The sequence below is a fragment of the Martes martes genome (genome assembly GCF_963455335.1).
Source record: "Martes martes genome assembly, chromosome: 13".
NCBI lineage: Eukaryota > Metazoa > Chordata > Mammalia > Carnivora > Mustelidae > Martes > Martes martes.
Window position 1 is genome coordinate 44,932,342 of NC_137901.1, and position 25,459 is coordinate 44,957,800.

General features: G+C 39.3%; 1 protein-coding gene and 1 pseudogene across 2 annotated transcripts in view; one reads left to right on the forward strand and one right to left on the reverse strand.

Annotated features, from left to right (window-relative positions):
* PSMA8 (proteasome 20S subunit alpha 8) overlaps positions 1–20,296 on the reverse strand; it is a gene marked incomplete at both ends in the record, with an annotated part of 40,287 nt that extends 19,991 nt beyond the window's left edge. The window contains 2 exons of the mRNA XM_080821607.1: positions 8,522–8,648; positions 20,291–20,296. Coding sequence (XP_080677733.1) covers positions 8,522–8,648; positions 20,291–20,296 — 133 coding nt within the window. The remainder of the gene's footprint in view (positions 1–8,521; positions 8,649–20,290) is intronic.
* Positions 3,986–6,636, forward strand: LOC308353927 (protein FAM178B-like; annotated as a pseudogene). Its single transcript has 2 exons — positions 3,986–3,993; positions 5,294–6,636. The product of its transcript is annotated as a protein FAM178B-like (transcript).
* Positions 20,297–25,459: the final 5,163 nt, after the last annotated feature.

Below are 25,459 nucleotides of genomic sequence, written 5' to 3' on the forward strand. Positions count from 1 at the left end.
AATTCAATTTAGTTAGTATATAGAGTGGTACTGGTTTCAGGAGTAGAATTTAGTGATTCATCACTTACATATAACACCCAGTGCTCATCCCAACAAGTGCCTTCAGGGCTCATCACCCATTTAACATATCCTCCCACCCTCTTCCCCTCTAGCAACCCTGTTTGCTCTCTTAACTATAGTCTCTTACGGTTTGCCTCCCTCTGTTTTTATCTTTATTTTTCTTCTCCTTCCTATGTTCATCTGTTTTGTTTCTTAAATTCCACATGAGTGAAATCATATATTCGTCTTTCTCTGAGTGACTTATTTTGCTTAACATAATACACTGTAGTTCCATCCACATCATTGCAAATGTCAAGACTTCACTGTTTTTGATGGCTGAGTAAATTTCCTATACACACACACACACACACACACACTCACACAACTCTTCTTTATCCATTCATAAGTCAGTGGACAATTTGGGCTCTTTCCGTAAGGTGGCTATTGTTTATAGTGCTATTATAAACACTGGGGTGTGTTTGCCCCTTGGAATCAGCATTTTTGTATCCTTTGGATAAATTCCTAGTAGTGCAGTTGCTGGGTTGTAGGGTAGTTGTATTTTTAACTTTTTGAGAAACCTCTATGCTGTTTTCCAGAGTGGCTGCGCCAGTTTGCATTCCAACCAACAGCACAAAAGGGTTCCTCTTTCTCTGCATCCTCACCAACATCTGTTGTTTTCTGAGTTGCTAATTTTAACCATTCTGACAGGTGTGAGGTGGTATCTCATTGTGGTTTTGATTTGTATTTCCATGATGATGAGTGATGTTGAGCATCTTTTCCTGTATCTGTTAGCCATCTGTATGTCTTCTTTGGAGAAATGTCTGTTTATGTTCTCTGCCCATTTCTATTTTTTGAGTGTTGTTTTGATGAGTTTTTTTTATAGATCCTGGATACTAGGCCTTTACCACTGATAGGTCATTTGCAATATCTTCTCTCATTCCATCAGTTGCCTTTTAGTTTTGTTAACTGTTTCCTTCACTGTGCAGAAGCTTTTTATCTTGACAATGTCCCAATAGTTCATTTTTGCTTTTGTTTCCCTTGCCTTCAGTGACATATCTAGTAAGAAGCTGAGGTCAAAGAGGTTGCTACCTGTTTTCTCCTCCAGGATTTTGATGGTTTCCGGTCTTAAATTTAGGTCTTTCATCCACTTTGAATTTATTTTTGTGTATGGTGTAAGAAGGTGGTCCCATTTTCATTCTTCTGCATGTCCCTGTCCAGGTTTCCCAACACCATTTGTGGAAGAGACTTTATTCCACTGGATATTCTTTCCTGCTTTGTTGGAGATTAGTTGACTATTTAGTTGTGGACTATGATCTCCTTTTTAAACTGCTACTAAATAGTAAGAATGATAACATGGTAGTAGTAGTAATTGTAGTGGTAATATTAATAATATATGCCAAACATTGTTAAAAATGCTTCTTATGTATAAACTCATTTAATTATTGTAATAAATCAATAATGATAACACTATCATTAGCCTCATGTTAAGATTAAAGCGAGGGCAAGGAACAGTTAAGTACCTTGCGCACAGTCACAGGTGTAGTGGGCAAGGAAGTCTGGCTTAGAACCGGGTTGGTATGGTTCTAGAGCCTATGCCATGTTTGATTATGCTAGTTCCCCAGTATTAGACATTTAGGCATTTTCCAATTACAAAAACCAGTTAACATGGGGAAGAATATTAGTGGGGAAGAATATTAGTAAATGCTTATTTTCTCTGTTAAAAAGTCATATTCATATTAAAATTTTATATTAAGTCAAAAAAGTATGTATACCAGAAGTTAAAGCATTCTATATCATTTATACTAAGATGATTTCTTTAAAAATTTTTTTCTTTTATTGTAGTAAACATAACATAACATAAACATAACATAAACATAACATAACATAAACATAAAAATAAAATTTATCATTTTAACCATTTCTAAGTTTAAAAACAGTGCAGTGGAACTAAGAACACTGTTGGAAAATCATCACCATTCATCTCTGGGACTTTATTTTCCCAAACTGAAACTATGAGCTCATGAAATAACTTTCCATTCTCCCTCCACCACAACCTCTGGCAACCACCATTCTACTTCCTGTGTATATGAATTTGACTAGTCCAGGTATTCTCGTATAAATGGAACCATAGAGTAATTATCCCATTATGACTGCTTATTTCACTTACCATAATGTCTTCAAGATTCATCCATATCATAGCATGTGTCAGAATTTCCTTCTTTAGGGCTTAATTATATTCCATTGTATTTATAAAGCGCATTATGTTTATCCATTCATCCATTGATGGATACGTGTGTTGTTTCCATCTTTTACCTATTGTGATTCCATCTTTTACCTATAAGCTACAATTATGGGTATACAAATATCTTTTTGAGTCCCTGCTTTCAGGTCTTTCAGATATATATGCAGAAGTGGAATGGTTGGATCACATGGTAATTCTATCTCTAATTTTTTAAGAAACCACCATATTGTTTTCAATAGTGACTATACTATTTTACATTCTCACCCACAGTGCACAAAGTTTGGAATTCTCCACAGTCTTGTTAATCCTTATTTTGTTTTCTTGATAATAGCCATCCTAATGGATGTGAAGTGGTAATTCATTGTGGTTTTGATTTGCATTTCTCTAATGATTAATGACATCGAGTATTTTTTCATGGATTTATTGGCCATTTGTATATATCTCTGGAGAAATATCTATTTAAATTCTTTGCTCATCTTTGAGTTGAGGTGTCTGCTTCTTTGCTGTTGTGTTCCATGCATTCTTTATATATTCTGGTTATTAATCCCTTATCAGATACACAGTTTTGCAAATATTTTTCTACCACTCCACAGACCCAGCTGAAACCAAGAGTTGGATGCTTAACTGACTGAGATGCATAAGGAACTAAATAGGAAGTGTTGGGCACATGATGTGACTAAAATTCTTATGAGTGGAACTTAACCTAAGAGGTATTTTGAGATTTTAAATAAATGGGGCATTTACATTTATTTGTGTCTTCTTTGATTTCTTACAGGAACGTTTTATAGTTTTCAGTGTACAAGTCTTTTGTCTCCTTGGTTATGTTTATTCCTAAGTATTTTATTCTTTTCGATGCTACTGTAAGTAGAATTATTTCTCTTAATTTCCTTTTTATTTAAAAAAATTTTTTTAAAAAGATTCTATTCATTTATTTGACAGAGAGAAAGATTACAAGTAGGCAGAGAGGCAGGCAGAGAGATAGGGGGAAGCAGGCTCCCCGCCGAGCAGAGAGCCTGATGCAGGGCTCGATCCCAGGACCCTGAGATCGTGACCTGAGACGAAGGTAGAGGCTCAACCCACTGAGCCACCCAGGTGCCCCTCTTAATTTCCTTTTTAGATAGTTCACCATCAGTGTATAGAAACACAACTGATTTTTTCGTGTTGATACTATTTGCTCCAACTTCGTTCAATTTAATTATTACCTCTAACAGGTTTTTTTGTATGGAACTTTTTTTAAAATAAGATTTTATTTATTTATTTGACAGAGAGAGACACAGTGAGAGAGGGAACACAATCAGAGGGAGTGGGAGAGGGAGCTCAATGTGGGGCTTGATCCCAGGACTCTGGGATCATGATCTGAGCTGAACCCAAACACCTAATGATTGAGCCACCCAGTTGCCCCTTTTTTGTGGACTCTTTAGGGTTTTCTATATGCAAGATCATGTCATCTGTAAACAGAGCTAATTTTATTTCTTCCCTTCCAATTTGGATGCCTTTTTTTTCTTGCCTAATTGCTTACCGTAGGACTTTCACTATTATGTTAGACAGAAATGGCAAAAGTAGGCATCCTTGGCTAATTCCTGATCTTAGATGAAAAGCTTTGAGTCTCTTGTAACTATGATGTTCTTTGTGAGGTTTTCATAAATAACTTTTCTTATATGGAGATCTTTTCCTTCTATTCCTAGTTTATTGAGTGTTTTCATCATGAAGCGGTATTGAATGTTGTTAAATTCTTTTTCTGAATCAATTGAAATGATCATGTGCTTTTGTCCTTTGTTTTGTTAGTGTGGTATAGTTATATTGATTTTCATGTGTTGAATTATCTTTGTACTCCAGAAATAAACCCACTTGGTCATGGTATATAACTCCTTTAATATGCTGTATTTGGTTTGCTAGTATTTTTGTGAGGATTTTTACATCAATATTTATAAGGGATATTGGTCTGTAGTTTTCTTTTCTTATAGTGTCTTTGGTTTTGATATCATGGTAATGCTGGTCTCACAGAATGAGTTTGGAAGCATTCCTTCTTCAATTTACTGAAGAGTATGAGTGTTGGTATTAATTCTTCTTTCAGTGTTTGGTAGAGTTCACCAGAGAGTCATGGAGTTTTTTTATTCGGAGGTTTTTGACTACTGATTCACTCTTTACTTATTATATTATACATCTGTTAAGATACACACACACACACACTTCTTGAGTAACCAGGTAATTTGTATGTTTCAAGAAATGTGTCAATTTCTTCTCATTTGTTGGTTTATGACTGTTCATAGTACCCTCTAATGATCCTTTTTATTTCTGTAAAATCATTAGTAATGTCTCCTTTTTCATTTCTGCTTTTAGTTGAGTCTTCTTTTGTTCTTAGGCAACCTAATGGTTTGCCAATACTGTTGATCTTTTCAAAGAACAAAACTATTGGTCTTACTGACTTATGTTTTTTGTTCTCCTATTTTCTGTATCTCTAATCTTTATTATTTCCTTCCTTGTGCTAGCCTTCGGTTTAGTTTGGTCTTCTTTTTCTAGTTCTTAAGGTATAATGTTAGGCTATTTAATTGAAATGTTTCTTCTTTTTTTTTAATTAAGCAGCTATGGCTTCAAATTTTCCTCTTAGCACTGCTTTTGCTGCATTCATAAGTTTGATATGTTGTGTTTTCATTTTCATTTGTCTCAAGATATTTTCTAATTTCTCTCCTGATGTCTTTGCTTTTAGATTTTATTTATTTATTTGACAGAGGGAGAGAGAGCATAAGCAGTGGGAGCAGCAGATGGAGAAGGAGAAGCAGGCTTCTTTCTGAGCAGGGAACCCCAGGATTCTGGGGTCATGACCTGAACCAAAGGCAGATGCTTAATCAACTGAGCCACCCAGGTGCCTCTCTTTTGATGTCTTCTTTGACCCATGGGTTTTTTAGGAGTACAGTTGATCCTTAAACAACACAAGGGTTGGGATGCCAATCCTTTCCCCCAACTGAAATCTGCATATAACTTTTGACTCCTCAAAAACTTAACTACTGATAGTCTACTGTTGCCTGAAAGCCTTATCCTATCAGTACATCCCAGTGAGACAGTGTTTTTACCCAGGTGTCACCTCCTGCATTGTTTCCTGGATTGTTCACACCGGAAGCCACATAGCTACTTGAAGGGGCTGTTCTTCAGATGCCCGGTGGCCCAGCAGCTGTCCTTTCTGCACAGTGGCCTCATGAACAACCTCTACCTGTGCACCCTTGACTGCCTGGTGCCTCTGCTCCAGTGGCTCTTCCAGTGGCTGATGTGGCCTCCAGAAACTTCTTCAGGAGCCTTTGGCTTCCTATGGGATCTCAGTATGGATAGGCTCTTCCATCAGTCTGATGGAGATAAGCACTGGTGGTGCCCCTCACTGCAAGAGGTCATGGAGGCATTTCACAGCCTGGGAGGCCACAGTCCTGCTCTGGGACTGCAGGGGCCCTGTCAGCATGGTGGAAGAGTGTTTAAAAATGACACTAGCCTGAGCTGGAGTAAGCGGCAGAACAGCCCCCGGAGACTGCCTTAGACATTAGCCTGAGCTATCTGTATAAGTTCCTGACACTGAGTACCCTTGCACAGCCAGGGGCCTCCAATGATGGGGACCTCTTGGGCCAAACTGAGCTGCTGTCCTGAGCTGGTGTGTGGTGGGGGGGCTCTGCCTGCCACACAAGACCAATCCCCAGCAGTTTATGCTCCTGCTCTTCAAGAACATCCAGGAGTGGCCAGGGAAGCTCCAGCAGCTATGCTATACCCTGAGCAAGGTGTCAGATCACCATTACAACTGCTGGCACTCATGAAGTTCTTCCTGGACGTGACCTTCTGGAGCAGACAGCTTTGAAACCAGCTCAGCCTTGTGGTCTTTGCCCAGATCCTGGACTAGCAAGAGACATTCCCTGTCTGGTAAGAGAAGGCCCAGCTGTCTTTGCTCAGCCAGGTCCTGAGCCTCATGAGGCCATAATCCCTCTGGTAGTACCTGGGCTCTGAGACCTTGCCACCCTACCAGGAGCAAGAGCCAAAGGCCAGTGCTGAGCTAGATCACAAGGTCTGTTACCTGTGCCACAGCTTCTGATACTGCCTAGGGTGGTGGTCAGCTGCCAGGACGCCCCAGCTTGCTATGCATGCAGTTGGGCCTCCATATTAGCACCCATATCCAGGAGAGCCCCCAGGCCATGTTGTGCACACCTACATCTGCTGGTAGGAGCTGCTGGCCCAGTGCCAGCCCCAGGCCCTGTGAAAGACTAGAAAGACTAAAGGAGGCTCTGGAAAGACTAAAGTTGCAAGGAAGGGCTGGCCTCAGGCTCTTGGCTCTGATGGGAAGCGAAAAGGGCTCAGGGAATAGGAGGGAGCATAGAACATAGAAGAGGACCAATGTGATGAAGCAAGAGCCTGCCGTGACATTGCCCTGGACCCACACCAGGCAAGAATGGGGCCTCTCCCTGCCTGGCCCACCCTCAGCTCTCCTTCTCTCCCAGGTGTCTCCTTTGCCATAAGGCCTTTGTCTCCATACTCCCCGGTTTCCCTGGGCTGCCTGGGCTCCCCACCCTTCTTCCTTTCTCTGTCACTAATATTAGCTTTCTTTGTGCACACTGAAGTCTTATTTCAGGGGGAAAAAAAAGAAAATGGATGCATGTGCATGCACACACGACGAGAAACATGCCTTGTTTGCTAAAATACAAAAGCAAATAAGCACATGAAAATCTATTCCACATCATTACCCATGAGTCAAATTCAAATTAAACCCACAATGAGACTGCACTATACACTTAGAAGAATGTCTAAAATTAAAAACAGTAACACCACCAAGGGTTGTTGAGGAGTAGAGAAAATGAATCATTTATACACTGCTAGTAGGAATGCAAATAGTTCAGGCACTCTGGAAAACAATTTGCCAGCTTTTTATAAAAATAAGCATGCATTATCATATGACCCAGCAACTGTACTCTTCAGCATTTATTGCAAAAAAAGGGAAAACCTATGTTCACACAAAAACCTGTACACAAATGTTCGCACCAGCTCTACTTGTAATGGGCGAAAACTAGAAATAATCCATGTCCTTCAACCAGTGAGTTGTTCCCAAAAGTGTGGTACATCCATATCATGGAACACTACTCAGCAATAAAAAGCAAGTGACTATTAATATATGCAACAACTTGGATGAATGGCAAGGGAATTATGTTGAACAAGAAAAGCGAAGATGAAAAAGTTATATATATATCACAGGATTCTATTCACTAAACATTCTCAAAATGACAAAATTATAGAGATGGAGAAGAGAATGGATTAGTGGCTACCAGAGGTTAGAGACGAGGAGGAACAGCATGAGGTAGTCTTGGGTTGATGGAAGAGTTGTGTATCTTGATTGTGGTGATGGTTAGATGAACTTACATATGTGTTAAGTCTAATAAAACTACACAAACATGTACACATGCAAATAAGTGCATATAAAACTGTTTAAATCTGAATAAACTCTGTGGCTTGTAACAATGTCATTTTACTGGTTTTTGAAGATGTTACCATAGGGGGAAATGCAGTAAAGGATACTTCCCTGTGTTTGTTTTGTTTTGAAAGATTATTTCAGAAAGAGAGAGCTAGTGAGAGAGAGAGAGTGCACAAGTGGGAGGGGTAGGTAGAGGGAGAAAGAATCTCAAGCAGGCTCTGCACTCAGTACAGAGCCCAATGCAGGGCTTGATCCCACGACCCAGAGACCACCACCCGAGCTGAAACCAAGAGTCGGATGCTCAACCCAATGTGCTACTCCATTTTTTTAAATGACTTTCTGAGTATCTATAATTATTTCAAAATAAAGAGTTTAAAAAGAAAACGCAGCTACCTGAAGTTATAATTAAGGTACTGTATATATCTTTTAACATTACTGTTTTATCAAAACTAATTATCGAAATCCATATTTATATAGATGTGATCTTCCAGAAAAGATATGATATACTGTTTGTGTTAAGAAATGGGGGCGCCTGGGTGTCTCAGTGGTTGGGCCTCTGCCTTCGGCTCAGGTCATGATCTCAAGGTCCTGGGATCGAGCCCCGCATCAGGCTCTCCGCTCAGTGGGGATCCTGCTTCCCCCCTCTCTCTCTGCCTGCCTCTCTGCCTACTTGTGATCTCTGTCAAATAAATAAATAGAATCTTAAAAAAAAAAAAAAAGTGTAGCAGGATGACTGTAGAAGGGGCCAACTGTGTTACCCTACTATACTATGATACTCTGTATTATTACTGTAGTTCAATAAGTACCTGCAAAAGCCATGCAAACATGGTCATCAAGGGCACAGATTTTCCTTACAGTTCTTTCATCTTGAAGCTTGGCAACAGATTTTTTTTCTACTCCAAGCACAACTATATCAGTACCTCGGATTCCAACCTGTCAAACAATTTAAACAAACATAATAAATTGTCAGTTTTAACATTAAAATGAAGTTATCCCAACACATGACTTAGAGGAAAGACTTTTCCTTAACCATTCAGTAAAACTGAGAAAAGTAGACTTCTAAGAAAACAGCTGCATAGGTGCAGGATTACTAGAAGTCCGTTCTCCAAACCCAAAGCAAAGAGGATAAATAGGTGGAAATTGGAAGAATATACCACCAATGCTGAAACTACATGAGTGTCCTAAACTCAAGCAATACACCTGAAGAAGTACTAACTAGATACAGAACAATTTTAACCAAAATGGAAGAAAATGCTGGAAATCCATTTGGATTACTTAGAGAATGGGCAATACAAGTACTGATAGTGTAAATAGTATGGAAAATTAAGTAGATAAAATTCTGAAAGCTCTCCCATGTTATCTCACAATGTGGAGGGAAAATGCTTGGGGGCTATAAGCAGCCAAGGGAAAGACCAAATGCCTTCACTCCAGTTACTGATCAACAAAAACTCCAATCAAACATGAATACAAGATGACTCACTATTGTTCCTCCCTTTATCCCTTCCCTTGGGATTGAAGTAGGAAAATGTCTAAAGAATAATGTATAAGGATACTAGTTCTCAAACTGGGACTTCTGTGGAAACATGCCCATATTCTCAGGGGTTCAAGAGTAATAGATGAGAAGTTAAATTCTGTATTACACTGGTAGTCTAAATATTTTGATACAGGTATTTGTGTTTATGATTGCCTTGTAGCCAAATGTGATATTAGTACTAATTATGCAAACAAGTGGGCTCTGAATTAGTATCACTGAAGTTGAAAGACAGAATAGGTTAAATACAGAACTAGACCTGAGATTACATCTTCCAATTAAATAAAACTTAAGACAACTTATCAAGGCTTTTGCTCTTACCATTCCCTCACTTCATTGCAGTCTGTGAATTTACCTGATAGGCCTTTCCCTAATCATCCTATCTAAAATCAACAACTCTCCCTCAACATTCCCACCATCATCTAAGAGACTAATGTTGAATTTTATAACCTACAGGGATTACGAATTAAAACTTCAAACACAGAGAGAGAGGAGTCAAGATGGCGGATAAGTAGCAGGCTGAGACGACATCGGGTAGCAAGAGATCAGCTAGATAGCTTATCTAACCATTGTGAACACCTACAAATCCAACGGGAAATCGAAGAGAAGAAGAGCAACAATTCTAGAAACAGAAAATCGATCACTTTCTGAAAGGCAGGACTTGCGGAGAAGTGAATCCAAAGCGACGGGAAGATAGACCCCAGGGGGAGGGGCCGGCTCCCGGGAAGCTGCAGAGCGACGGAGCACAAAATCGGGACTTTTAAAAGTCAGCTCCAGTGGGAGACATCGCTCCAGAGGCTAAACCGTGGGGAAACCCAGGCGGGGTCAGCATAACCCCAGGTCCCGCCGGGTCACAGAAGGACCGGGGGTGTCTGAGTGCCGCAGAGCTCGCAGGTATTAGAGCGGGGAAGCCGGCTACAGCGACAAAGCTGAGGAGCGAGCTCTAAGCCCGGGGTTACCTTGTGCCGGTCGCAGGCTGGGTGGGCTCGGAGCGGCCGGAGGCCACGGAGACAGAAGTGACCCGGCGCTTTTCTCCAGCTCCAGCAATTGACTGCTTTCCTCAAGGCGCGACCGCAGGCCAGGGAGGCGGGGCGGTTGGGCGCTTTGTTCTGAGAGCGCACTGAGGAGCGGAACCCCAAGCTCTCGGCTCCTTCGGGCCAAGAGACTGGGAGGCCGCCATCTTCATTCCCGTCCTCCGGAACTCTACGGAAAGCACTCAGGGAACAAAAGCTCCCGAAAGCAAACCCGAGCGGATTACTTAGCCCGGCCCCTGGCAAGGGCGGTGCAATTCCACCTGCAGCAAGGACACTTGAGAATCACTACAACAGGCCCCTCCCCCAGAAGATCAACAAGAAACCCATCCAAAACCAACTTCAGTCACCAAGAACAGCGGAATTCCACAGCAGGAGAAAGCAAATCTTATCTGGACAAAATGACAAGGCGGAAAAACTCACCTCAAAAAAAAGAACAAGAGGCTGTACCAAAGGCTGGAGACCTAATCAATACGGACATTGGTAACATGACAGATCTAGAATTCAGAATGACAATTCTCAAGGTTCTAGCCGGGCTCGAAAAAGGCATAGAAGATATTAGAGAAACCCTCTCTGGAGAGATAAAAGCCCTTTCTGGAGAAATAAAAGAACTAAAATCTAACCAAGTTGAAATCAAAAAAGCTATTAATGAGATGCAATAAAAAATGGAAGCTCTCACTGCTAGGATAAATGAGGCAGAAGAAAGAATTAGTGACATAGAAGACCAAATGACAGAGAATAAAGAAGCTGAGCAAAAGAGAGACAAACAAATACTGGACCACGAGGAGAGAATTCGAGAGATAAGCGACACCATAAGACGACACAACATTAGAATAATTGGGATTCCAGAAGAAGAAGAAAGAGAGAGGGGAGCAGAAGGTATATTGGAGACAATTATTGGAGAGAATTTCCCTAATATGGCAAAGGGAACAAACATCAAAATCCAGGAGATGCTAAGAACGCCCCTCAAAATCAATAAAAATAGGTCCACACCTCGTCACCTGATAGTAAAATTTACAAGTCTTAGCGACAAAGAGAAAATCCTGAAAGCAGCCTGGGAAAAGAAGTCTGTAACATACAAGGGTAAAAACATTAGATTGGCAGCGGACCTATCCACAGAGACCTGGCAGGCCATAAAGAACTGGCATGATATATTCAGAGCACTAAATGAGAAGAACATGCAGCCAAGAATACTATATCCGGCTAGGCTATCATTGAAAATAGAAGGAGAGATAAAGAGCTTCCAGGACAAACAAAAGCTGAAAGAATTTGCAAACACCAAACCAGCTCTACAGGAAATATTGAAAGGGGTCCTCTAAGCAAAGAGAGACCCTAAAAGTAGTAGATCAGAAAGAAACAGAGACAATATACAGTAACAGTCACCTTACAGGCAATACAATGGCACTAAATTCATATCTCTCCATAGTTACCCTGAATGTGAATGGGCTCAATGCCCCAATCAAAAGACACAGGGTATCAGAATGGATAAAAAAACAAAACCCATCAATATGCTGCCTACAAGAAACTCATTTTAGACCCGAAGACACCTCCAGATTTAAAGTGAGGGGGTGGAAAACAATGTACCATGCTAATGGACATCAGAAGAAAGCTGGTGTGGCAATCCTTATATCAGATCAATTAGATTTTAAGCCAAAGACTATAATAAGAGATGAGGAAGGACACTATATCATACTCAAAGGGTCTGTCCAACAAGAAGACCTAACAATCTTAAATATCTATGCCCCTAACATGGGAGCAGCCAACTATATAAACCAATTAATAACAAAATCAAAGAAATACATCGACAGTAATACAATAATAGCAGGGGACTTTAACACTCCCCTCACTGAAATGGACAGATCATCTAAGCAAAAGATCAATAAGGAAATAAAGGCCTTAAATGACACACTGGACCAGATGGACATCACAGATATATTCAGAACATTCCATCCCAAAGCAACTGAATATACATTCTTCTCTAGTGCACATGGAACATTCTCCAGAATAGACCACATCCTGGGTCATAAATCAGGTCTCAATCGGTACCAAAAGATTGAGATCATTCCCTGCATATTTTCAGACCACAATGCTCTGAAGCTAGAACTCAATCACAAGAGGAAATTTGGAAGGAATGCAAATACATGGAGACTAAACAGCATCCTTCTAAAAAATGAATGGGTCAACCAGGAAATTAAAGAAGAATTGAAAAAATTCATGGAAACAAATCATAATGAAAACACAACGGTTCAAAATCTGTGGGACACAACAAAGGCTGTCCTGAGAGGAAAATATACAGCGGTGCAAGCCTTTCTCAAGAAACAAGAAAAGTCTCAAATATACAACCTAACCCTACACCTAAAGGAGCTGGAGAGAGAACAACAAAGAAAGCCTAAACCCAGCAGGAGAAGAGAAATCATAAAGATCAGAGCAGAAATCAATGAAATAGAAACTAAAAAAAACAATAGAACAAATCAACAAAACTAGGAGCTGGTTCTTTGAAAGAATTAATAAGATTGATAAGCCCCTGGCCAGACTTATCAAAAAGAAAAGAGAAAGGACGCAAATAAATAAAATCATGAATGAAAGAGGAGAGATCACAACCAACACCAAAGAAATACAAACAATTATAAGAACATACTACGAGCAACTCTACGCCAACAAATTTGACAATCTGGAAGAAATGGATACATTTCTGGAGATGTATAAACTACCACAACTGAACCAGGAAGAAATAGATAACCTGAACAGACCCATAACCTGTAAGGAGATTGAAACAGTCATCAAAAATCTCCAAAGAAACAAAAGTCCAGGACCAGACGGCTTCCCAGGGGAATTCTACCAAACATTTAAAGAAGAATTAATTCCTATTCTCCTGAAACTGTTCCAAAAAATAGAAATGGAAGGAAAACTTCCAAACTCATTCTATGAGGCCAGCATCACCTTGATCCCAAAACCAGACAAGGATCCCACCAAAAAAGAGAATTACAGACCAATATCTTTGATGAACACAGATGCGAAAATTCTCACCAAAATACTGGCCAATAGGATCCAACAGTACATTAAAATGATTATTCACCACGACCAAGTGGGATTTATTCCAGGGCTGCAAGGTTGGTTCAACATCCACAAATCCATCAATGTGATACAATACATTAATAAAAGAAAGAGTAAGAACCATATGATACTCTCAATAGATGCTGAAAAAGCATTTGACAAAGTGCAGCATCCCTTCCTGATTAAAACTCTTCAAAGTGTAGGGATAGAAGGCACATACCTCAATATTATCAAAGCCATCTATGAAAAACCCACCGCAAATATCATTCTCAATGGAGAAAAACTGAAAGTTTTTCCACTAAGGTCAGGAACACGGCAGGGATGTCCGTTATCACCACTGCTGTTCAACATAGTACTAGAAGTCCTAGCCTCAGCAATCAGACAACAAAAAGAAATTAAAGGCATCCAAATTGGCAAAGAAGAAGTCAAACTATCACTCTTTGCAGATGATATGATACTATATGTGGAAAACCCAAAAGGCTCCACTCCAAAACTGCTAGAACTTATACAGGAATTCAGTAAAGTGTCAGGATATAAAGTCAATGCACAGAAATCAGTCGCATTTCTTTACACTAACAACAAGACAGAAGAAAGAGAAATTGAGGAGTCAGTCCCATTTACAATCGCACCCAAAACCATAAGGTACCTAGGAATAAATCTAACCAAAGAGGCAAAGAATCTATACTCAGAAAACTATTAAAGTACTCATGAAAGAAATTGAGGAAGACACAAAGAAATGGAAAAATATTCCATGCTCATGGATTGGAAGAACAAATATTGTGAAAATGTCTATTCTACCTAAAGCAATCTACACATTTAATGCAATCCCTATCAAAATCCCACCCATTTTTGTTAATGAAATAGAACAAATAATCCTAAAATTTATATGGAACCAGAAAAGACCTCGAATAGCCAAAGGAATATTGAAAAAGAAAGCCAAAGTCGGTGGCATCACAATTCCAGACTTCAAGCTCTATTACAAAGCTGTCATCATCAAGACAGTATGGTACTGGCACAAAAACAGACATATAGACCAATGGAACAGAATAGAGAGGCCAGAAATAGACCCTCAACTCTATGGTCAACTAATCTTCGACAAAGCATGAAAGAATATCCAATGGAAAAAAGACAGCCTCTTCAACAAATGGTGCTGGGAAAATTGGACAGCCACTTGCAGAAAAATGAAATTGGACCATTTCCTTACACCACACACAAAAATAGACTCAAAATGGATGAAGGACCTCAATGTGAGAAAGGAATCTATCAAAATCCTTGAGGAGAATGCAGGCAGCAACCTCTATGACCTCAACCGCAGCAACTTCTTCCTAGGAACATTGCCAAAGGCAACAGAAGCAAGGGCAAAAATGAACTATTGAGATTTCATCAAGATCAAAAGCTTTTGCACAGCAAAGGAAACAGTGAACAAAACCAAAAGACAACTGACAGAATGGGAGAAGATATTTGCAAACGACATATCAGATAAAGGGCTAGTATCCAAAATCTATAAAGAGCTTATCAAACTCAATACCCAAAGAACAAATAATCCAGTCAAGAAATGGGCAGAGGACATGAACAGACATTTCTGCAAAGAAGACATCCAGATGGCCAACAGACACATGAAAAAATGCTCCACATCACTCGGCATCAGGGAAATACAAATCAAAACCAAAATGAGATACCACCTCACACCAGTCAGAATGGCTAAAATTAACAAGTCAAGAAATGACAGATGCTGGCAAGGATGCGGAGAGAGGGGAACCCTCCTACACTGTTGGTGGGAATGCAAGCTGGTGCAACCACTCTGGAAAACAGTGTGGAGGTTCCTCAAAAAACTGAAAATAGAGCTACCCTACGACCCAGCGATTGCACTACTGGGTATATATCCTAAAGATACAAACGTGGTGCTCCAAAGGGGCACGTGAACCCGAATGTTTATAGCAGCAATGTCCACAATAGCCAAACTGTGGAAAGAGCCTAGATGTCCATCAACAGATGAATGGATAAAGAAGATGTGGTTTGTATACACAGTGGAATACTATGCAGCCATCAAAAGACATGAAATCTTGCCATTTGCGACGACGTGGATGGAACTAAAGGGTATCATGCTTAGCGAAATAAGTCAATCGGAGAAAGACAACTATCATATGATCTCTTTGATATGAGGAAGTGGAGATACAAGGCGGGGGGGTTGGGGGGAGGTAGGAAAAGAAAAAATGAAAAGATGGGATTGGGAGGGAGACAAACCATAAAAGACTCAATCTCAAGAAACAGACTGAGGGTTGCGGGGGTGAGGGGGAACGGGAGAGGGTGGTGGGGAAATGGACATTGGGGAGGGTATGGGCTATGATGAGTGCTGTGAAATGTGTAAACCTGGCGATTCACAGACCCGTACCCCTGGGGATAAAAATACATTATATGTTTATTAAAATAAAAAAATTTAAAATTAAAAAAAAAAAACAACTTCCAACACAGAGTATCTAGAAAATGTTTGTTTATTAAAGATTTTTTATTTATTTGAGAGAGAGAGAGCACAAACACGGGGGAGGAACAGAGGGAGAGGGAGAAGCAGTCTCCCTACTGAGATTTTTTTTTTTTTTAAGATTGTATTTATTTATTTGACAGACAGAGATCACAAGTAGGCAGAGAGGCAGGCAGAGAGAGAGGAGAAAGCAGGCTCTCCACGGAGCAGAGAGCCCAATGTGGGGCTCAATCCCAGGACCCTGGGATCATGACCCGAGCCGAAGGCAGAGGCTTTAACCCACTAAGCCACCCAGGCACCCCCAGACTCCTACTGAGCAGGGAGCCTGATGTGGGGCTGTGTCCCAGGACCCAGGGACTGAGCTGAAGGCAGACTCTAAACCGATTGAGCCACCCACGAGCCCCTAGAAAATGTTTATAATAAAAATCCTAATATCAAAGTCTTTTGTATGTGGGTAAAATTATTCTCACAAGAAAATTCATAATCTTATTTTATAAAATCAAATAAAAATTAAGTATGAATTCATTCAAGAAGCTCAAAAAGAAATAAAAGTATTTAAACTAAGCTTACAAGGTGAAATAAGGAAAAAGCAGAAATTAATGATTATGGAAAAAACAATAAAATTGATAAGTGATGCCAAGAGACAGTTTAAGTAATAATGAAGAGATGTCTCAGTTAATCTAGCCAAAAGGGGCAAAGTGTAAAAAATTATATACAACTGTGAAAAACCAGGAACTTAAAATTTTATCCCTAAGTTAATCAATGTGAAAACCTGAGTGAAAAGGATGACAAACTAGAAAAATTAAAAATTGCCCATGTGGACTCAAGAAAATATAGAAAACACAGTCTCTCTAACAAACATGGAATAATTTCAAAAACAAGTCTCATGCCTAGGAAGTTCATGGATGAATTTTTCTTGGTCTTCTGTTATGGGTAATTCCTATTTATTTACATTATTGCATGGATGGGACGCCTCGGTGGCTCAGTTGGTTCAACTTGGGATTGGGTCCCACAAAGGACCCTTGGCTCAGTGGGGAGCATGTTTTTCCCTCGGCCTGCTCCCCACCCCCGGCTTGTGTGCTCCCTCTCTCTCGCTCTCTGACAAATAAATAAATAAATCTTCAAAAAATCTTAAAAAAAGGGGGCACCTGGGTGGCTCAGTGGGTTAAAGCCTCTGCTTTCGGCTCAGGTCATGATCCCAGGACCCTGGGATCGAGCCCCACATCGGGCTGTCTACTTCGCAGGGAGCCTGCTTCCTCTTCTCTCTCTCTCTGCCTGCCTCTCTGCCTACTTGTGATCTCTGTCTGTCAAATAAATAAAATCTTTAAAAAAAAAATCTTAAAAAAAAATTATTCCATGGTACATATCAAAATGGAAATGTTCCTAACTCTGTTTTGGAAAGTTATGTAACAATGTTAAAATCTGGCAAATAAAAGATTTTCTAAATAAAGAAAAGTATTAATGATTTTTCACTTGGGAAATCTCATGTCAAAAAACAAAACAACAAAAAAGGAAAGCTGATAAAATTCTAAACAAGATAATTACAAATAGAATCTACGAATACAGAAAAACACGCCTGGGTGGCTCAGTCGGTTAAGCATCCAATTCTTGATTTCAGCTCAGGCCATAATCTCAGGGTGGTGGGTTTGAGCCCTGTGTCAGTCTCCATGGTCAGCACAGGGTCTGCTGGAGATTCTCTCCCTCTGGCCCTCCCCCCTGCTTGAGCTTTCTTTCTCTCTCTCTCTCAAATATAAGAACAAAAAATAAATAAATAAAGGGGGAAGGTGAGGAGATATGGGGATGTATGGAATTTTCCCTTTTTTGGTAACTGTACCTGGTTGTAAGTAGCCCATTGGTTAGTTATGGCCTATGGATATTTTGAGATGGGTTGCTTGATGGGCCTGCCTGGTTTCAGCCAGGGGTTTGGGAGTCACTGTGAGTCCTTTTGCCTTGATTACATTTCCACTGCTCAAGACTATTGGTGGTCTCTATAAAACTGGCAGGCAGAAATCATCTGTGAAAATGAGTCACCATCCATTCCACTGTTCAAGCCAAAAACTGGGTTATCCTTTATAGCCCCTCCTCTCACACCATCCATTTCCAATCAATTACCTTGTTTTTGTCCATTTTACCTACAAAAGTTATCCAGCTCCCCATCAACACTCTAATACAAGGAGCCATCATTTCTTGCCTGGACTATACATGACTGCATAGCCTAATAGGTTTTCCACTTTCTACCTTTGTTCCCCCCTTTCCATTCTCCTACCCCCATCCTGTATTGCCAGTCAGTCTTTACAAGGCTGCCAGGGTGAGCATTTAAAAACATCAGTAGGGCCAGATTACTCTACATTTGAATATTCTTCCACAGCACTCCTTTGCACTTAGAAAATCTTTTTAAACTCTTTAGTCTTGGCTATAAAGTTGGGCATGATCTAGCTCCTGCCTACTTCTCCAATGATATGTCATTGTTATACACCAAACTCCAGCCACATTACCTTCTTTGAAGACTTTTTCCAAGCACAATTGTTTCCCTCTTCTGAACTTTCACATGTAATATTCCCTCTGCCTGGAATGCTTCTCTTCCTATTTCAAGTCTCAATTCCAATTTCACCTCAAGGAGTCCTTCTGTGTTATTCTTTAAATAACAACCCATTCTGTTCTTTCAGTCAGCACATTTACAATTGTTTATTTATTTATTTTATTTAAAAAATTTGTTTTAAATTTTAAAAAATTTATTATTTATTATTATACTTGTCTCTCCAAATAGTAGTATTCTGAGGGCAAGGAAGCAATCAGAGGAATCTAGAAAGTGGCACGCTCCACTGAACAATTAACGTAGTCTCTTCAAGAAGTCAAAGCCATGAAAAAAGAGGAGATGCTCTTCAAGAATGAAACAGATACCTAAGGGTTAAGCATACTACACGGACTTTAGATTCAGACTCAACACAATTACAAAAAGACTTTTTATGAGCAATGAGGAAAATCAGAATGTAGACTATTACAAAATATTAAGGAGTTTTTGTCAGTTTCATCAGGAATGATAACGGTCTTAAGAAACAACTTTATTGAAATGATGAAATATCTTGTTATCTGGGATTTATTTTGAAATACTCCACTTAAGGTGCACCTGGGTGGCTCAGTAGGTTGGGCATCTGCCTTCAGCTCAGGTCATAATCCCAGGGTCCTGGGATCGAGCCCCACATCAAGCCCTGCATTGGGCTCCTTGCTCAGTGAGGAGCCAGCTTCTCCCTTCCCCTCTGCCTGCCACTCTACCTGCTTGTGCTCTCTCTATCTCACTGTCAAATAAATAAATAAAATCTTAAAAAAATACTCCGCTGAAGAATGAATTTTAATCTATATCTCACACTATAAACAAAAATTAACTCAAAATAGATAATAAATTTAAATGTAAAATGCAAAACTATAAACTTTTAGGAAAAAATACAGGAGAAAAATTTGGGGATCTAGGCAAAGGGTTTTTAGACTTGGCGGAAAACGGGGAAAGTATACAAGAAGTCCTATGTATTTTCTTTTTTTTTTTCCCTTAAGTTTATATATTTAAGTAATCTCTACACCCAACATGAGGTTCAAACTCATGATCCTAAGACCAAGAGCTGCATGCTCTACCAACTGAGCCAGCCAGGTGCCCCCAAATCTCTATGTATTATTTCTTACAACTGCATGTGAATCTACAATTATCTCAATAAAAAATTCAATTAAAATTATTCTGCTGGAAAGAGGGAAAAGTTGGGGAAAGATATAACAGATTAGTAAAATGTTGGTAATTGTTGGAGCTGGATGATGGGTATACAGAGGTTCATTACGGTATTCCCTTTATATCTTTGTGTGTTCAAAATATTCCATAATAAAAAGTTAAAAATAAATAAAATAAACACAAAACAAACCAACCTTGAATTTCTCTATTGGCTTTTTCTCACCAACAATTTAAACACATGCTGAAGTGTCCCTTATCGTAAACAAATTCTTAAAGACTACTTCACTTCAATCCCATCCCTCTCTCAATCTCTTCAAACCCAAATACTGTCATCATCCTTCAGCTGATGGCAACATGGTTTCTACCCTCACTCCTCCCAGAATTTCGTCAAGGTAGACTACACACAGGTAATTAAGGTCCCTCATGGTTGTAGGTTATCCTCTACACAGTCCATTAGTCTGTGGTCTACATTTCATCTTTTCAAAAGAAGAGTACTCAAGAATACTCATTTACTTTACCTTCAACATATATTTTAAGCAGGGGAGACAAATGATGCACTTCAAAATTACTATCTCTAGTCCATATCAATCTCCTGAGTTCCAAACATGTATATTTATGTATACTCATGCCTCACAGTCTCTGTGGGTCAGGAATATGGACAGTTTATCTTCTAGCTTAGGGTCTCTCTCGGGCCTGCAATCAAATTGCCTTCCAGGGCTACACTCATCTCAAGGCTCATAAGGGAAGATCCATTTCCAAGCTCACCTGCATGGTTGTTAGATTCAGTTCCTCACTCATTGCTGGGACTCAGTTCCTTGCTACATAGGACCCTCCACAGGGCAACTAAAAATGGCCGCTATGTTCCATAAGAATAAGCAAGTCAGAATGAAAGAGGATGAGCAAGACACAAGTCACCATCTCTTTGTAACTTAACCTCTTAAGTAACATCCCATCACTTTTGCCTATCTGGATTCCTAGAAACCAGTAACTAGGTTCAGCCCACATGCAGGGGAGAGGATTACACAAAGGCATGAGCACCAGAAAGTGGGGATCACTGGAGGTCATTTTAGAGGCTACCTACTATAGTTTCCATAGCATCTCAACCTCAACAAGTCTGAACCTCAATCCTTCAGTCAAACTTAGAGCTTCCTATGCTCTAAAAAAGTGGCAGGGCCATTTACTAAGAGGCTAAATCCAGAAGCAGAGGTACTATCTTTGACTCCTTCCTACTCTCCTCTCCCCACCCCCTGCCCCAATACCATCTAAATAAGCAAATTGTTTCAACTATACCATTAAAGTTTCTCTGGAATCTGCCTTATTCTCCTTTCTGTCCCAACCACAGTAAAAAGTATTATGTTTCATCTGGATTGCTTCATAGACTCCTTCGTGGTTTCCTGACTTCCAGTCTTGATATTATCTAATCCACTGACCACACTGGAGTCTGAGAAATCTTGAAAAATAAAAATATGAAAAAAAGAAAATTTGAATGTGGCATTCTTCTACTTAAAAGCTTGTACTAATAAGGAGCATTTCTCACTAAGCAAACTGAGACAGCACAGAGCTGGACTTGGAACAGAAAGATCTAGGGACTGTAATATTTACTCTCTGCATATTGGCCTTTTGCTCTCTTAATAAAGAGAAGCTTTCTCTGTTACAGGAAGAAAAAAAAAAGATGGCCACTGGCAATCTTGGACACACATCCCAACAGTTGTCCCGGAGGAAAAAAGCTACCACTATCCCTAGTTTAAAAAGTCCTAAGGATAGACTTACACTGACTAGATTTCAGTCACATGGTCATCATTGTGTCCAGGAGGACAGAAACTATGAATTATTCTACCTGGGTCACGAGTACCTCTGTGGTTGGTCAAATGCAGTCTGTTACTAGAAGGATAGATCAGTAATAATCTAGGGAATGACAACAGACATTCTTATTTCCTTAAAGTCATTCTATGATCCAGCCCCTCTTTCTAGCTTTATCTCTTCCTGGTTTTACATTGCTTCAGCAATCTGGAATGCCTTCCAATTCATAGAATATAGTTGTCTTTTGCTGATTGGTCTTCACATGCTATTTCCTTTGTCTAACATATGCTCTTCCTTTTTCCCACTTTCAACCTATCATTAATCTTTCAGGTGTCTATTTAAGTATTACTTCCTCAGGAGAATCTTCCTAACACCTAGAGTTCCCATACTGCCCCATTCTCTCCCCATCATAATACTCATTTAGGCCTTGTTGAGACTATTTACTTAATCATCTAATGTGCCTTTTAGATATTAAGCTGTCTGAGGACAGGGAGTGAGTCTTATTTATTCTGAAACCCTAGGACCCAGCACTACGTTTGGCATACATAAGTGTTCAACATAAATATCTTGAAATAATAAATGAATGCACTAGAAAAATCACAGACAAAAGTGAAGGGAAAAGTAAAAATGAAGGGATAGTAAATAATAATAGCTATCTTTTATTAAATACCTGCTGTGAACCAGACACTGTGAAAGATGTTTAACACATATTATTACCTCCTTTAACTCTTTCATCAACCCTACAAAGCAGGTGTTATTTTGGTACCTATTTTACTATTAAAGAAACTACAGCTTAAAGAAATTAATTGCCTTGTGTGATATATACCTGGCTTCCATATTCATGATATAACTAATTATTAGACAAATATTAAATTGCATGATACAATGCAAAGAGCAGAGGCTTTGGAACTAGAAAAAATTAAGTGTGAATATGGGCTCCATCACTTTCTAGCTGGTTACTCAAAGTTTCTGAATCAGTTTCCACACATATTAAAAAGGGGATTAAATACTATCCTTAACATTACATAACATACTAAAATACTTGGTACAAAAGAAATATTACTTAAATGTTTACTTCTTACCTTGCCCCTCCACTGTAGTATATCGTGTGTTAAAAATACAAGTGGAATTATGCTACCTGATTTTTAGGGCTTTTTTTTTTTTTAAGAATTTATTTATTTGTTAGAGAGAGAGAAGGTGAGAGAGAGAGAGAGAGAGAGGCAGCACAAGCAGGGGGAGCTGCAGTTAGAGGGAGTAGCAGGCTCCCCGCTGAGCAAAGAGCCCAACATGATACTCAATCCCAGACCCCCGTCGAAGGCAGACACTTAACTGACTAAGCCACCCAGGCATCCCTATGCTACCTAGATTCTTAAAGATCTTACTATCCAGTTGCTGTGAGAAGACCATTAAGTATACTTGAAATTAAAGTGAATATGAAACCAAATAGTAGATACTCTAAAATGCTATGTGGTACAGGGCACAGATTGCATGGAGCACTGGGTGTGGTGAAAAAACAATGAATACTGTTATGCTGAAAATAAATAAAAAATTTAATTAAAAAAAAAGAAAAAAAAAAAAAGAAAAAGAATAAGAGTCACAATGGCTGGAGCAGATCCAGAAGGCTTCATCAAGGGGAAGAAATGTGCAGAGATTCTCAGAGGATACAAAAGAGGGAGTGTGGCATAAATAAAGGTGTTTTCTCCTCTACCCACAAACATATGTGAGTAAAACCATGAAGCTGCCCCTTTAATTAAAGAGGGTGGATAAGGATTATGGAAGACAGTAATGGCCAGAATGTGAAGCTAAGATTTGAAAAAGCAGGAAAGATGGAGGCAGTAACAGTTTGGGGTCAGGGAAAGGACAGAATGAGTAATGGTAATAAATCTTACCTTTTTCATGGGAAAACTGTAAAGGATTCATTGTTTTTTTTCCTAAGAAGAAAGGTATTACCTCTCCAAAATGTTATTAAAACATATTTTTCATTTACAGAAAAGGGAACTAAAGCAAAAAGTAAACAGACCTCTTGCCTCACTTCATGCTATAAGATAATCACCAAGAAGGAAGTAGAACCCAAGCCTCTAATTGTGGTCCCTGTAACTTCTTGTATTACTAAATAATATTGCATCTACACACTGGTCAAAACTGGTCAACCTTGCTTATTTGCAACTCAGCATAACAAATGTTGCTTATAGGAAGAATATTTTGTAACATATTTTAATAAACAAGTGCCATTATAAACTTTACACCACATAAAAGGTCATAGCACCCTTAAGGAAACACAATGAACAACTCCATACAAAGATGCAAATTATAATTTCAGAAACCCTAGACAAAAACTGTCTCATCCTTCCAATGTATCTTTAAAAATGCCCACTATAGGTGTTTTTATATCCATACCCTTTTACAGCTCATTACAAAGGAACTATCAATCAGTTCTATAGCATTCTTAAAACATTTTAAATGAGCCAGTGTGGCTTCTTATTATACCCCAGTCTTCTCCCATTACTTTCTTTATTTTAGGCTCTAAAACTTGGGCATTATCTTCTAACCATATGCTTCATGCCTTGCTGGGGATTATATAACTTTTTGTTTTTATCAAAATGGTACCCTTTTGGTTTAAGCTACATCAGGCTTTTCTTAAATTTATAATTCTAAAAAAAATTACTTATAAAACAGAAGCAAAACTAGAGGGCCCAATTAAATAGAAAAATAGTTTAAAAATGATAAGATTCTTTCTAGTGTTATTTTTTTTACCACTTTACATTTGATAGATTTCTAATAAAAGTGAATTATTTCCTTCCATAACTAAGTTGGTATGGAAAGTGAGGAAAATAGAGACACTGCTAGACTCAGAAATGCACGGTGTATTCTCATACCTGGTGTTTCAATTTCCAAAATACACAACAAACATGCTCATGAAATTTGAGAGATTTAAAAAAATTGTATCCTTCAGGGATGCCTGGGTGGCTCTGTCAGTTAAGCGTCTGCCTTCTGCTCAGGTCATGATTCCAGCGTCCTGGGATCAGATCCCTGCATCTGGCTCGCTGCTCAGTGGAGAGGCTGCTCTCCCTATGGCTGCTGCTCCCTCTGCTTGTGTGCTCCTGCGCGCGCGCTCTCTCTCTCTCTGACAAATAAATAAATAAAATCTAAAAAAAAAAAAAAATTGTATCCTTCTGAATTCATAAGTTAGGATTTAGAAGATTTGGGGTAATAGATCCTTGGTCACAAAATGGCAATTTTGTCCTTTTTAATTTTTATAAATCACCATGATTTTTTAAAAAAGATTTTGTTTATGTATTTATTTGACAGAGATCACAAGCCAGAGAAACAGGCTGAGGTGGGTAGGTGGGTGGAGCAGCCCCCCGCCGCTGCGGAGCAGAAAGCCCAATGTGGGGCTTGATCCCAGGACCCCGAGGATCATGACCTGAGCTGAAGGCAGAGGCTTAACCCACTGAGCCACTCAGGCACCCCTAAATCACTATGATTATTAAATGTAATTAAAACTTGTCAGGAGTATTACTGCTACCTTGAGTATTTAAGTTTTTAGAAATATGGATACTTAAATGTAAAGTCGGGTACAGTCTCTCAAAGAATTCTAGCATTATTTGAAAAACAAACAAACAAAAATGTGGCAAAAGAACGCAGATTCTTGGGGCTTAAGAGCCTCTAAAAGGCTGCCAAATATTTGGTTGAAAATCTTAGGACAATTACTTTAAACAGGAGGAACTGTGTGATAACTGGCTTAGCGTTTTTGACCATTTCTTCGCCAACAGATTCAATTTTACATTGATTTGTCCCTATTTCAGGAGGGAGGCATGGCCTATTTTTAATGTAATTACCATTAAACGACAGTACCCACATGAAGGAACCGTTACTTTTCCATGCATCTGTGGATTCCCGAGGAAGCAGATCATGTGCATCCAGAAAGGCTGTTACTAAGTGGATGAAGTTTTTTCTTCCCTTATTGTTAGACACAGCATTAATAGCTCTTCTAAAATCAAGGCTTCCACTCACACCCTAGTTTTGTGTCTGTAGCTATGGTTTTTCAAAAGCAAGTGCACACCTATGAAATCTACCAATTTTTCAGAATTGGCAAATTTCTAATTTCAGAAAGGACATCTCTCTCGATAAAAA